The sequence below is a fragment of the Empidonax traillii genome, unplaced genomic scaffold, assembly GCF_003031625.1.
Source record: "Empidonax traillii isolate 1590-97213 ecotype Southwest subspecies unplaced genomic scaffold, ASM303162v1 scaffold64:size1360303, whole genome shotgun sequence".
In the NCBI taxonomy this organism is placed as follows: Eukaryota; Metazoa; Chordata; class Aves; order Passeriformes; family Tyrannidae; genus Empidonax; species Empidonax traillii.
In genome coordinates, this window is record NW_020955257.1 from 1,253,548 (window position 1) to 1,269,149 (window position 15,602).

General features: G+C 37.4%; 1 protein-coding gene across 3 annotated transcripts in view; it reads right to left on the bottom strand.

Moving 5' to 3' along the window:
• The window catches only part of RFTN1 (raftlin, lipid raft linker 1), a 98,269-nt gene that overhangs the window by 32,264 nt on the left and 50,403 nt on the right, over positions 1–15,602 (bottom strand). For all 3 annotated transcript variants that reach the window (XM_027880044.1, XM_027880042.1, XM_027880043.1), the window contains exon 4: positions 13,905–14,013. In XM_027880044.1, coding sequence (XP_027735845.1) covers positions 13,905–14,013 — 109 coding nt within the window. The remainder of the gene's footprint in view (positions 1–13,904; positions 14,014–15,602) is intronic.

Sequence of the window (15,602 nt, forward strand, 5' to 3'; positions counted from 1 at the left end):
CATATTTCTTCACAAGATATAAAAATATCTGTTTGAAAAGCTTATTTATTACAAATTACTCGAAGTGGCATTTCTTACAAAAAGAATTTTAGTATAATTCTTAAGAAGTCAGACATTATTACATCTGCTGTATTAGGTGTGTGATTATGACATTTATGCAAGGGAAGGATTATTAATTAACTCCGTTATATGCACTGTTATAACAACAGTTGTTGTTTGTCCTATTTTGGATTGAGACACAAATGGCAGACTTTCACATAATGAGTAAATAAAAGTAAAGCTATTTTAATACACCATTTTTGGGAAGATACAGAAGTCATAATAGCAAATGGCATTGTGACATTAGCTAAGATGAAGGAAATAAAAAGAAACTAAGAGGCTCTATCACTAATCCTTCACACTTTAGGTAAAGGAGGAAAAGGAAGGAATCAAATCACAAAAGATCCTAAGAAAAAATGGCATTGGGCTAGTAGTAATGACAGTTGGATAAAGCCAGAATTAACTAACAAGGGTTTGAGATGAAGCAGAAAAAGAAATCTCTTTCAGGCAGACTCAGCACTACGGATGCACCATCCACTCCAGTCACCAGCCTCACACCCCTCAAACTCAGGAGAAGCTGCAGTGCGAGACAGACTTCTGTGAAAACATATGAGTGTCTACTGCTTCATTTATCCAAATCAATCACTGTAATTAAAAGGTTTCCCTGTAACGTATACTCTTCATATAATGCAAAGTCTAAATACACATATATATATTTCAAAAATAAATGCCTTGAGAATGGAGAAATTATTTCACTTTCTCTGCACACCATGTAATTCAAGAGAGTTAAAGCGTTTTGATTATTCTTCTGTGCTCATTTTAGCATCAAATTAGGAGAAACAGGTCAGTGACGGGTTTTTTTCAACAGAAAGTAAAGAGGAAGAATTTCGTACCATTTTTTGGTAGCTCACTGAGGAAGCTCATTTTTGCATCTTCTCTACCCAGATTTTTTTTTTTTTTTAATTTAATGAATCATTTACTTCCTGGTAACGTGTTACCTGATCAACAACAAGAACTTCCTCTTTCAAACCACTGTTATATTTTCCATGTTAAATTAACTCTTGATTTCATGATCACAGGAACTTAAAACAGAGGTCTCCAGGAAACAAGGCAATGGTCTTCACAGGTGTTTAGCCTGGAAAACACGGGATGCTGACTTAACTAAAGCTCATTGCTAAAGAGGACAATAACCTCTAAGAGGACAATAAAAATACCGCTGGCAGTGTCCTGATCAAATGAGTATCTGTCTACAAAAAAAGTTAGCATGTAACTAACTTGTTCATGAAGGTTTAAGTGAATGTCAATAACAGGTGCCTTCATAATATGCTTAATGGCGCAGACTCTCCATTGTAACTTAATATTTTTTTGTATAGTCAATGATAGAATTCATTTCATCTCTTATCACTCATCTACAGACACAACACTACATTTGTTTAGTAGGTTGCAGGGCAGCTAATTATAGAACTTTAACTAGTAGGCAACTGTTAAAGAGTTTGGGGATAGTACATACACAGCAATTTTACTGGTCCTGGTCAATAAAGGCTGCTTGTCAATCTATACCAGACTCCCACGCTGTGGTTTGGATGAGAACAGCTTTCATAGATATTGTAGCAATGCTTTACAGCCTTGGTTTACTCAAAAAAAAAAAAGTTTTTTTCTAAGGAATACCTGCTGTTGAAGTGTTTCTTCTGAGGCTCTTGTTCTGAGAATGTAAATAGGAGGAACTAAGGGGTGCATTGTAGTCAATGCTGTATTATCTATCCTAATAGTTTAGCAGAAAAACTGGAAAAAGTCTGTATCTCAAAGGCCCTTTCCCAATAAGTCAATAGACGGTACACAGAACTCAAAATCTTATTTAAACATGTATTTCAAATTTTCCCAATTATATATGGTGGAACCAAGCACCTCATTATTTTCAGTAAAGCAAATTTATCAGGAAATGCTACATCAACAGCAGCATCTGTATGCTGCAGAAGAGCAAAGCGATGTATCAGCAGACACAAACAGTCTCTCCCTTTAACCTTCTACAAAACCACAAAGAGGCTAGCTCTCACCAGAAAGCATAAAGCCTGAGCCTGAACATTTTCAAACTTCAATGATTATTCATTTTTTCAGAATCCTGTTCAAAGCTTAAAAAGTATGAAATTTTAGTTGTCTTCACATCCAAACTGAATTATGCCATCCAGCACAAATTCGCATTTCCTGTTTCCTGTATTCTGAATATTGAATATTTGAATTATAAAAAAACAAAACAAAACAAAACCAAAAAAAAAAAAAAAAAAACCACAAAACAAAACAAACCCAAACCTCAGTAACTGGAGAGGCTGTGCCCAGGAGCTGTGCAGGACAGAAGGACTGTTCCTAGCAGGCACCTGTGGTTTTTGGACCCTTTGAATGAGAAGAACACGATGCTACTCAGACAGGATCACCCAGGATATATTCCAGATTAGATAAACAACACAATTACTTGTCTTTATATGCCAGTTTAGAGCACTAACAAAGAGTACTAAGAAAGGCCTGTGTCACACTGCATTGTATGAGTAAATGTGAGGAAGAAACATAAAGACAACAACTGCATCTCTACCACTTTTCACATCAAATAAGATGCTAGATTAAAAATGTCCTTACATGAGGTGATCCATATTAATTTCAAATGTTTTACTGACCTTTTTTTGTACTTCAAATATACTACATACTTGCCCTTTACATCTTTGGAAATTGTGATAAGGGAAATTCCAACAAAATTGAAAATAAAAACATAATCTTTACTTCTTTCCCCAGATGGGAACAGAAACATTTTTATTGCCTCATGAAGTGCTGCTTGGATTATATTAACCACAAATAGAAGACCAGATCTCCATCACAGAGGATGCTATTGTTCAACCACAGAAGCAGAACTTATTTATTTCAATCTGGATAAACACCCGAGTGGGTACATCCAAATTCATTTGTAACCAGGTTGCAACAAATTGGATTAACACCAGTTTAAAAATAGAATCTGCGTAAAGAAGGGGTGAAATTTCATGTGTACAGAGGGCCAAGGCAGTTAAAGAATTTAATGTCATCCCTATAATTTGCTTGATTAGAAACCTGGCATTTTCCCTGAGGGGAAGAAATGACAGATTTAGCCTTTGCTGTCTGTGACATAAATATCAAATCTCCCACGAACTTTAGCAGGAATAGGAACAAGCACCGTGTCCAACCCCAATGTCACTACCTTAATTGAATTTTAGCTGGAGCACTTGTGTTAACATTCTTAACATTTGCAAAGTGTTATTGTTTATATCAGAACTGCCTGACTGCTATTTTTACACTGCATTTGGAAAGAAAAGGACCCATCAGCAGCGTAACCCAGCATCACTAAACATTATGTTAATGCAGCAAATCTATATCTCACCTTTTCAAATTATTTTGGTTCTCTTGAAGACTCCCTACCTAATTAGAAAATGACTGACACTTTAAATTAAAGGTCTCTAAAACCACACCTGGCAACAGTATGGCTGAAATCCTCTTTTCTGGAAGCTACCTGCTTTTAGTCTACAGATCTCACAGCCATGTGAGAACCCATGTTCAGAAGCACGTTTTGAACAGCCACATACAAGTTTTCTTTTCAAATCAATTTTGAACAAAGACACTTGGCAAGTCCATTGTACAGCCCACGTATTGTTTGTGATTCTGTGTTTCTTGTTGCACTATCGGATCCATAATAATCTCCTACCGCTAGCAAGCATGATGGTACTCTTATAAATATGGAAACTCAAGGATAGAGATACCATGCTGAACAGAATCATACATTTTTGTCAGTTTTGGCAATTGCTTACAGGGAGATCCTGATCACATCCCAGTGGGATGGCACAACGAAAATCAAACACTTCCATCAAGCTCGGGATAGTACTCCACCCACATCAATAAAAATGCAATATAACACACAGAAATTTAATCATGAGGACCTCTCTCGGATAAGAATTTCTACCAAATTATTTAATAAGTCTTAAGAATTTCCCTTAACTATTCTGTGCCAGGATTAACTCTTTTATTTGGGATGCATCCAGAAAAAAAGCAGTTTTACTAATTTCACCAAGGCGCTCCAGTTTACAGGAGTCCTAAATGGTCTCAAGGCTTACACTTTCTCATTATTTGAAAACAAACCACCTTTAAAACCCAGGCAGTAGGACCGAACATTTAATTAGTATGTTTGCTATATGGTCTGTGATATAACTAGATTTTAAAAGAATTTCCTAACAACCCAGTAAAGGGGACCGCTGCTAATATAAACAGTAACCCAGAAACAATTTATGAGGAGCATATACAGCAAAACTGTGCTCAGAGAGAATACAACGTTTTCCAGGAGCAATGAACTGGTTTTTGGTGGTCAGATGCAGTTAGCTCTGCTGTGAATTTAGCGAAAGACTGCTACTTAGTCCAACTGATGGCCAAACATATGGCCTTGGAAACAATAGCTGGTAAATTTTGCCCAGAGCTATCTATTTAAACCAAGTATGTACTGTCTTAGTCAATAAAAGAAATGCTAGTCTGTTTGTTTATTTAGTTGCTGTTTCAAAAAGAACAAGGATGAAGGCCCTAGAACTCATAATGAGCACCAGAAACCAGATTAGTGTATTTTTCTACCTTCTTTTCAGGATTCAAGCAGATTTCCTTTAACAACAGGCAGCACCAGGGATCTTCATGCAAAGAACATGAACTTGTGGTTTGAGGAGAATGCTATGCACTGCATGCATGGAGCTGGAACTGGAAAAGTATGTTCAAGACTACAGTCTCCCAACTGTGTCCTCCTTCATTAATATTTAGTAGTACACATTTCATCAGAAATACTGCACATCCCCCTCCTAGTCTGTTCATTCCTGGAAACAGATGTTTAAAATTAAGACAGGCTTTTAGTCTGCCCCTGATATTTTCCACACGTCTCACATGCTCCTTCCTTAGAAGACAGCAACAGTCATCAGGAGTTTATTGCTTATTTTAAAACCAACTAAGCTTAGCTAATGGTCTGAAGAAGAAATTCAGTTCTTTCTGTAAGACTCAAAACTTTTGAAACTTTGGCATTTTTGCATCCCTAATACTACCTTAAAAAATGAAAAACTCTACTAATCAAAGAGCAGAGCATCAATTGCCAATCATCCTGTCACTCTGAGACTCTGTCACTACTTGCAGATTTCCAAACCAAACAACCTTTCTGACCAGGATGTTCTGTCGTTTAAGCTTGTACTTCCCATGCATTTTTATCCTTTCCCAGTTTACACAGGAAATTCTAAATTTGAGACAGATAGTTTGGGTTCATATACATATAAGAAAATAAAAATGCAGCTTTTAGAAAGTAAAACCCCAATCTGCATTCAGGCTTTCAAATTACCAAATATTTTCACTGTCAATTACATCAAAATAGGCCATCAGGGATAAAATGCTGGAGAGATGTGTTGGAAAAAGTTACCATAATCCCAAATCACAAAACAGTCCTTTAAGCAGTTTAAGTGAATGTTTTTGGCAGTGTTTATATATGAAAACCTTGACCAGAATTTTAACATCTGGGAACTTTAGATAAGACTATCAGAACGAAATTGACAGATCCAACAGAAGAGAACAGAGTCCAGAAACAAACCCGAAAGGTAAAATCTAATCTTTCCATCTTTGGAAATTCAACAGAACCATTGATATGCCATTTTTAGCTCTCAGTGCATTTGTGGTAGGGCAGAACAAGGCACTGAATAGGGCAAGAAAGCAAGCTTTGCAGTTTTACAACATGCTCATTTGTAGCAGCCTCTGCAAAAGGGAACTGAAAGCTGCAAACAGCACAGGGAGAAATGTACTGAAGCAAGTAGCTACTGCAACTTACTCCTGCACTGAATAAAACAGAAGATGGGATCTTAAGGCAGTCCTGTAGGAGATACTAAATTACAGCAAGCTCTGTGTCTCCTGCTACTCGAGCCAAGGCAGGGATGAGATTAACAATTTGGAATTCCTCTTGCATGAGAGAGGAATATATAGAGAGAACAATATAACCACACTAAACATGTAGTGCAGCATGGTGCAAGTACACCTGCCCCTTTTAGCATATTTCATTAGATGACAGGTTTTGAAACCAGTCTCATCCTCTGTGGTCCTGGGTGCGATGATTCTTCTCAAGTTATCTCATTTTAGCATCTATTTCTTCACTGAAGGCAAAGGGTGAACATTGTTGGCCATAGGCTGCAAAGGTTCGGGGAGTGTGGTACCTGACCAAAATCCACATAACATACTTGCATCCTCCCACCCTTGCCATAAACTCCAAAAGAAAGTCCTGAAATTACTCACATAATTTAAGACTTATTCACTAAAATTTGTTTTAGCCTTGGGATAAACTGCTAGAGAGCAGCCAGCTACACTCACTCAACCCAAATGCTTGATATAAATTGTTTAAAATGTGTGGAAACTCTCGTCCCAAGCTCTTGCTCTAGAGAACTGGCATTATCAAAATGCAGATTACAGGAATCCTTTGCAAGAAACTCCTACACTAATGAGTGAATAAAAGTCAGGGGAAAATAAAGATTTACAGAGACACAGAGTTGAGCGTTGTATCTAACAACCATTGTAGCAACCAGCAATAATGTGATGCAGAACTGGGACAGTGGTTTAGTCCATCTCTGTCCTAGGCAATGAAAACAAACAAATAAAAAGGTTCAGGACAACCAGAATATTTTAAAAAGTAGGAACTCCACCTCAAACCTACAGGCTTTACATTTAATTTGCAGGCAACACTTTCTTTTATTTTTAGATCAACCAAAGAGTGTTTCTTTAAAATCACATTGTTTCATCAAGCCATCTGTTACTCATAACCAAAATTACAATTTGAACAATTTGCCCATATTTTACTCTAGCACAGTATAAAATATTATCAAATTTACTGTTATTTTAAAAGGGTTTTTTCCCACCAGAAAGAAGTAGGATCATTAAAAACATCAACGACATAGTTTATAATATCTATTTTTATCTTGGACAAGAGGATGACTCTGGAAGCTGCTGGGGGCAAAGGATTATAAAAGCACAACCAGGCTCCTGGGAGAGTCCTGAAAATAGTTTTGCAATGTCCATGGAAGATATATATCAACACCACTTTTACAGGGCTTAGTCAAAAGAACACAAGTTGAAAGAAGCTTAACCAGGAACAGATGTTTCCCTTCACACCAGGCTGTTTAAAATACAGTATATGCTATTTTTTAACATCTCTTGTTATATATACACTTAAAAAACGTTAACAGAATGCATTTTAATAAATATTATCACAGCAGATTACAAACAGCTGAACTATTGATGTTGAGTTTCAACTTCTGCTTCATGACTATCTACTAACATCCAAATACTTAAAAAATAAAATAGGGTCTGTCTGCACTGAAAACTTGCAGAAAACAAAGCAGTTAGCTAAGTGCTCAGCAATGTTTTTTATTACTATGCACTATAGAAATAAACGTTGTATTGTTCTTTTGCAAACACCCTGGAGAGTAAAGGTTTTGGGGAGGGATTTTTTGGGTTTGTTTTAAGGATGGAAATGATTTTAGAAGAGATTGAGATCACATCTAGGTAAGTAATCCTAGGTAATAAACAGGACTCTAGAGGGGTCATTTTCTAGCCACAAAAGTAAATCTGAACTGCTTATTCATTGCAAGAACAAACCTCTGAGCAATATTAAAAACGCAATTTTTCCCCTCCTCTGTCTTTTACTGCCACCTGCTCCGCAGGAAATTTCCAAACGGGTTAGCTAAAACATATCTCGAGTAAAGAATAATGCTTAGGATTACCATAACCATCTAAGGAACCCTGGCACCAACAAAGCAATTGGAGACTTCTCTGAAGAGATCCTTGTAAGAGTGCAGTAACTGAGTCAAGAAATCCACCAACAGACTACTGCTCTTCAGAACACATATGTTGCATCTCTTTGTTCCTTCTAAAAAAAAAAAATCTCAAATGCAAAGATTAAGAGATGAAGAATAAATAATGATTAAAAAAAGAGAGAGGAAAGCGAGAAATACTGGAACAGCTATACAAACCCCAGTATTTTTCTTAGCTATTGTAAGTGAAATTAAAAAAAAAATAAATTGTAATATTAGTAATTTTCACATTCATTATTTTCTAGAAAACTTCAGATTTTTGTCTTCTCATTTGCTTGTCATACTGTTAAAAACACAAATAATTATATATATGCATATTATTATAGAGACATTGATACATTTATCATCATAATTAGATGCTAAAGAGTTTTAAAACTCAGAAGCTGAGAGCTCAAAATAATTCAATATTGCTTTCACACAATATGTGGGTATGTGAAGTCCCTTGTTTTCATCATACAAAACAAATGTTCATTCTTATGTGAGTAAATAACTAGAAAGTAAGTGAATCACTCCCTCGACTAGAAACATCTATGGAAAAGATTCTAAAGTTCTTGAAAATTCATATAGGCATTTAGTTATTATTTTAGAGGAGAAACAGAAATCCTCCTAAATACTTCAACCCTCCTTCTATCTAACTTAAAAGAAGCTTGAGAATTAACCTCATAAATTGTCATTTAAGAGCAACACTAATTCAAAAATTCTTTACCAGTTAGAATCACAACACAGATGATTGGAGAAAATGATGTGCATGAACTAAGACAGCAGTTATCCTGAAAACTCCAAAGAGCTAGAGGTGAATGGAGGGGGAAAATCAAGACAGCGAGAAAAGAAGGGTCTCAGTATTTTGATAAAAATATCAATATGGAGAAACATACAGTGAGACTGAACTGTGATTTTTTGGAGGGTGTAGCAGTTCCTTACCCAACCATTCAGCCAGTCTCCTGCCTCAAGCTCACCCCAAAAGAGCAAGGGTAGATAACAAGCATTAGGATCAAACCCCTCCAAGATATGTCTCGCCTTTCAGGAGCACACACAGTTCAACTACAGTTTAGTAATGCATACCAATTACTACTGCATAAAGTAATGCTTGAAACACACTAATATCTCATGCCAGTTTTATTCCTGATAACATTTTCTTTTCCATAAAACTGTCAAGAGGGCTCAAATACAGTAGATCCTTTCAACAATGCAGGATGTGAGTTCTTCAAACAAGTGTTAGCATTGTACAGCCTTTCTTTCAAAATTGTCCAGTTCTCCACACAACTTGCCTCTGTACCACAGACAACTGGTGGTCACTCTTTCAGATGACAACTCTAGAACAAGTACGTGGGTGGCAGCATCCTTGCAATGTGTTTTGTTGGCATGTTCACAGAATATACTGATTTGGAAGGGATCAACAAGGATCACAGAGACCAACTCCTGGCCCTGCATAGGACCATCCCCAAGAGTCACACCAGGAGCTTTAGAGTATCATCCGAAGACTTCTTGAACTCGCAGGCTTGGTGCCATGACAACTTCCCTGGGGAGCCTGTTTCAGTGCCCAACCACCCTCTGGGTGAAGAACTTTTTTCTAATATCCAACCTAAATCTTCCCTGACACAACTTCATTGGCCATTTCCTTGGGTCCTGTCACTGATCACCACAGAGAAGAGATCAGTGTCTGTCCCTCCTCTTCCCCTCATGGGGAAGTTGTAACTGCAATGAGTTCTCCCCTCAGTCTCCTCTTCTCCAGGCTGAACAAACCAAGTGACCTCAGCTGCTCCTCATTTGGCTTCCCCTCAAGGCCCTATTTGTCCATAAAATCTTTGTTAAATGTAAAAAAAAGTATAATGACAGACTGTCAGGCAAGAGAAACAACAGGACTGGTGTACATATGCTTCCTCTGGGAAGTCTCCAGTCTGTCTGATGAAACTCTTCCAGGCATGAAGACCAAGTTTCCTGAGCTATTCCTCCCTGGGGTCTCACTTGCTTGAATCTGAGAAGTACCATCACTTCCTTGGCCCAGCAATGCTATTATTAAACAGTAAGAAGTGTCAACAAACTTACTGGCAAAGTCACTACATCAGCAGCAGTCAAGATTATTTGCAAGGTGATCTGGCCTACAGGAGATGTTCTGAGGACTGCTTAAGGGAATGGCACATTACTGTCAGCTTTGGAGCTAGTGCTGGTGATGGCATTTGTACTCACTGAACTTGACCAAGACGTGAGCAGAGGGAACAGCAATGAGCAGATCTGACACATGCTGCCTCATCTGGCAGATTTCATCTCACAGTAAACACCACTAAGGTGTTTCAAGGTGGCAGGCGTGTTCCAAGTGGAACAAATCCACTTCTGAAAATGTAAACCCAGTTACTGATCTGTACTGCCTCAGGTTTGTTGGGCAAAATCAAACCCAGTTCTGAGTCAAGTAGGGACAGACCAGTGGGGAGAGGTCCTTGTCTAGCCAAAAACACAAAAGGAAGATGCCTGCATTTGGATTTCAGTTAAGCTGAAGCATTTTTAAACCATGCTTTTCTGTGCTTATCGTACTTCCCCAGAGAAGGATAATGAGCCCACAGAGACAAGAAACATGAACTCTGTAATGGCATCACAACGAAAAAAAGTTACCATAAATGAATTCCCTCTCATTAATAAGCAGGCAATCAAGGATCCAGAGACGTACTTCCTAAATTTTAAAAAGTCAAAACTGAGGAGACATGGTACAGAAACAATCCTCCATTCCCTTTCACCTACACCACAAAGATGTGAGTAAAGCAGTAAAACCTTCTGCCTGTTACAGTTCTTCTAGAGCATATAACTTGGATTAGAACAGAAAACAAAGGTAATGAGAAACATATCTGGCATTAATATATCATTGTGTATTTAAAATAACCCTTTCCTTGTGATGTCAGCCTAGCTTCTGCTACCCTTACTTTTCTCCATAGATTCAGAAGAACGCTCTCAGATGAAAAAAATGTAACAGGATACACAGAAATAAAAACAACTAAGGAAGTAATTAAAGGCTACCCTATTTGACATGAGATACAAGTCAAAGTATTACAAAATATGGTATCTTAGAAGTAACATCTCTGACTTTCAACTACTTCAGAATGATCTGAGCCAGAGTGATCAGAATTTCAGAAGTTAGCTTTGCTCATTAAAAAACACATGAGCAAATCTTTAATCTCTCTTTTGCCTGAGAGCTAAACAAGAGTTAGCACAGGAGTGCTAATATCAATTCAGCAATACAGTCTATACATAACAGTTACATCTTTCATTGCCCACAAATTATGTATCAAAGACAGCATTGGGACTGTTTGAGCTCTTTAGGGCACGCTAAGCTGCACAGATCCACGTGGATATCAAAGAACACACAGAGCGTGGTGATGCCAACACAATTCTAAGGTACAGGAGAAGTGTATGTTATGCAACATCATGTCCCCAGTCTTGCCATAGCCAGAAACCACAGTGGTGGTTTCAAAAGCAGCAAGGAGAGTGGAGAATTGGGACAGAGACCAGCAGTGCAGAAGGATCTCAACAACAGAACACAAGTTTGACCAGAGAATCTTCTTTGGCATTTCTTAACTGTCTTGTAGTCAACGTTGTACTGAGGCACTTCGTTTCAGACAGCAAAAAACACTCTCCAGGTGAAATAACCTCCTTGTTTCTACCAAATTATACATTTATATGGAGTTATAGAAAAAAAAAAAAAGCATATAATACCTACATTTTATGCCATTACAAAAGTGTTTTGTATCTGCAGAAGGAAGCAGTTAATATTCAACATGAATTTTCAATGCAACAAAAAGTCAATTAAGAAAAGTTATTAAAATTGCATCCTTGTTCAAACTCCAGGTAAACAATACTTGCTCAGCAGTGCATAATAAAATTAATAAAATTAATTTTCTCAGGGTATAGGAATTTTTTTCAATATGCTCATAGAGAAAATTTTGACTTCTCATTTTGTTTTTAAAATATGGGTAATCTATTTCTTTTTGGTTTTTTGTTTTTTTTTTTAATACAGTAATTTGCAACGCAGTAAGATGGTAAACCTGTGATAGAAGCCTCTATTAAGAAAAGCTCTGTGATCAAGGATTTGCCTATTTAATTAAAATATTCTATTAACTTCAATTGTATTCCACAGTTTGAGAAGAATTATAGGGCTCTCCTGAAAACAAACAACTGCCCTCTCTAACAGCTTTTTGTTACTGCTTTCTTTGAAAAAGATTCTTTATTTTTCATTTATTTTGTTTGTAAACAACTTGTTTATATGCCCTTAAAAGCAATGGACATTTTTGTTGCTCAGACAAATTAGTTAATAGGACAATTAATTCCTACTCCCAAACAAGTCCTGTTTCCTGAGTTTGATTTACATAAAAGCGTTGAGGCTTTCACAGTTTGTTTAATCAGATACAGACAGTGACACAGCACACACTTGACAGCAACAGCTTCAAAGAACTTCAAATTTCACTACATCAAATAACATCTGAAGATGAGCGACATACTCAGCCTACAGAGAAACAGTAAATATACATTCTAGCTATTAAAATTTAAATTATTATGTTTCAAAAAGGCATCTTCATAACCCCATAATCAAATGGCTTCTACAACAGAAACATTTCCACGTCTAGAAAAGCACTCTAAAGAGCCTCAGAACTGGATATTTATGGAAATAAGACGACTCCTGGATTGTCATTTTGTTTTCATGTTAGCCATACTCTTTCTGAAGTTACAAATGCAAAGGAATTTTCTGTTGCAGTGATGCACAATTTTGCTACCAGTTGTGACGGTTACACCTATATTTCTCTACTCCGACTCAAAGAACTGGGGAACAAAATCAAACATGTTGAAACTGATATACAATAACTACACTAGTTTTGCCTAGGTGTAAATATACTGAAATAATCCAAGGTAACTTCAGAATTGTGGTGCAGTAATGCAATTAAACCTGAAGCAAAATTCCGACTCAAACTTTTGAACGTTAGTAAGTGTTCAGGAAACTTCAGTTTGTTCTGATATCAAAATCTATATATCTTAAGTTTGACAACGATGAACAGATAGTTACAGCTGCATTATTTTTAATCTAGTTTTTACACTTCATAGTAAAAAGGAAAGATTGAATGAGTGCAGTCTGTCAAGCTGAGTCCCCAAAAAATCATACAGCCTGTGCTGAAATTTGTTCTACAAAATTCTCCTAACTATTATCACTGCAAGATGAACCAAAATTAGGGGAGTATGCCTGCTCACTATTCTTACACCCCAAGGCTAAGTAAATATAGTTCTCAATGCTAGTTTATATAAAGTGCAACAGGACACAGCAGATGCTGCCAAACTTGAAACGTGCACAGTGAATCTGTCTTCACTAAAATGGACACAACCTGCTAATTTCCAATCTGGCAGAATATTATAGTGTCAAAAATAATTTTAAAAAGGAGGCAACAAATAAAGAATTGCAGTGTTCTCTTCAAATTCACCAGTATATATAATAACTAATTGAAAGCAACACTATTCTGGATGACAAAAGGATTTAGGTTACCAGTACCATCTCTAACTGCTCATCATGTGATACTAGACCAAAACTTAAATAATCTGGGGGTTTCTGGGAGGTAATGGGCCTTTTATGCAAAGTACTATCCAACAGGCTATTTTGACACTAAAATGGAAAAGATATATATTGTTTCAACATAAAACGTTGCACATTATAGGACCATCTTCCACACTGGTAACTTAGTTGATATGATCGATATATGATAGATAGGCCACTCTCCTGTGACACTACAAATAATTTTCTCATAATAACATGATCAAACTTATATCTCTCAATAACTAAAACTGCCCTTCAGATATTTAAAATTATAAAACACCAAATTCTAGTGCAGTGCTTCAGATGGATAAAGTGTATACATATCCCTACTGTCAAACTGACAGGACTAGAAACAGTCATTATAGTGCAAATAAAAGCATACTGTGTTTTGGGGCTTGCCCCTCCTTTCTTTTTTTACTTACTTTTTTAATAAAATCAGGTATCTCCTTTTTCTCTGAAAGGTGGTTGAAAGAGGAGCAGCATTCTACCTCCAAGACATATCCTTCACTACTGATGTCACCTTTTGGAGACCTAAAGAGGCAGACAGAAAAAAAGAATCACTTTCCTTTGTTAAGACTGGATACTCAGATATCCCATTTATAAACATTTCTCCTGGAAACATAACCTTCAGACAAAACTTTGGTTCCAATACATTCAGCCCACAGAGTTCAATATAGTTCTGACAAGTGGCAGCTACAGGTGTCTCATCTGCTCGGTAGGGGAAGAAATCACACCAGTGACTGCAGGTGAACATCGAGGAGATGCACAGGTGATAAAACTCAGAATACACAGAAAGAAGGTTCCAATGCAAGGCCGACAGATGCTTTGGGCCGCGAAAGGGCAGCCTGATGTAAGATGTGTTTCACAGACAGCAATTAAAAGAAATCCCTTCTCTTGTCTAGCAGCATTCCAAGTCAACATTTAAAAATCAGTGCTAATCAAATTTGCTTATCCTTCAGTCTTCCCTTACGCTTTGTTGTTGACAAATTTAAAGCGGTGTTGGAAATCCCTCCTCTTTCAGAAGACACTAACTCCTAAAATAATTCAAAGCGTATGGCATTTGCCATATACATTGCTGAACAAAGCAGCACTGTGGAGACATGGTATCAGTCAAAACATGCCAAGGGAAAGTTTGGGAGTGATACTGAATGCTCTTGAGAAAGTCTGCAGGCATGGAATGCAAAGCAGTGCTACTGAGTGCAGCTTTTGCCTCCTATGACCTCTCATTGATCACCTGATCAATAAAGGATGTCTAAGGAATTATATGTTTCCCCAATTCTTTAGGAGAGCATATGGAAGAATGCACAAAAACAAAGGCTAGCCTGTAATTCTTGGGAATAGTAGCAAAGTAGTTATCTAACACCCCATACGGAGAATCAAAACAGGTAGTCTGAAGTAAAGAACTAATCCTGACCAGCAGTTTTCTGATGCACAGGGTACCTACAAGACAGGAAGAAAGATACAGAAGTTTGAACTGAGAATGTTGAGGAAGCAACAAAACAACAAAACAAGGGCTTTGCAGACTCACCACGCTTGCTAAAGCATCCCTGTGCAAAAGCCCTGTTCCAGGGACTGAGACTGCACGACATGTAAAATGCGCTTCAGCTACAGATGGTCCCAGGGGCTTTCCCGAGATGCTTACAGCTCCCGGGAGCCATGAGATGTGTGGGCTGCTGACTGCAAACTGGCAGTGTGTTTCCTAGGCAATATTGCAGACATTTTCTGAAGTATCACATGGCATTGTATTTTGTATTTGATTCTCCCCCTTTCACACAGGCTACGCTCTCACTTCATTTCTCTCACCTCAGTTACGTGTGGGACAGGTAGTACCTGACTGTGCATTGTTTGGTTACACTGAAGTCCTTTTCCCATTGGTTTTCCCCCTCTTTTCTAGGTTTTAATTTTAACCTGTGGTTACAAAACTCTCCAAACATCATCCAAACACAGGATTTAAAGAAGTCATTACTGGGAGACTAGATGTATTCCACCCCTACTCCTCTGTAACAGGCACACGTGAATTAACTTATGTAGTGAGAACAACTTTGTCAAAAAAATAAAAACAAATTGTTTTGTGAGGAACAACATGTGTACTGCAGACAACCATTGTGCAGATTTTACCC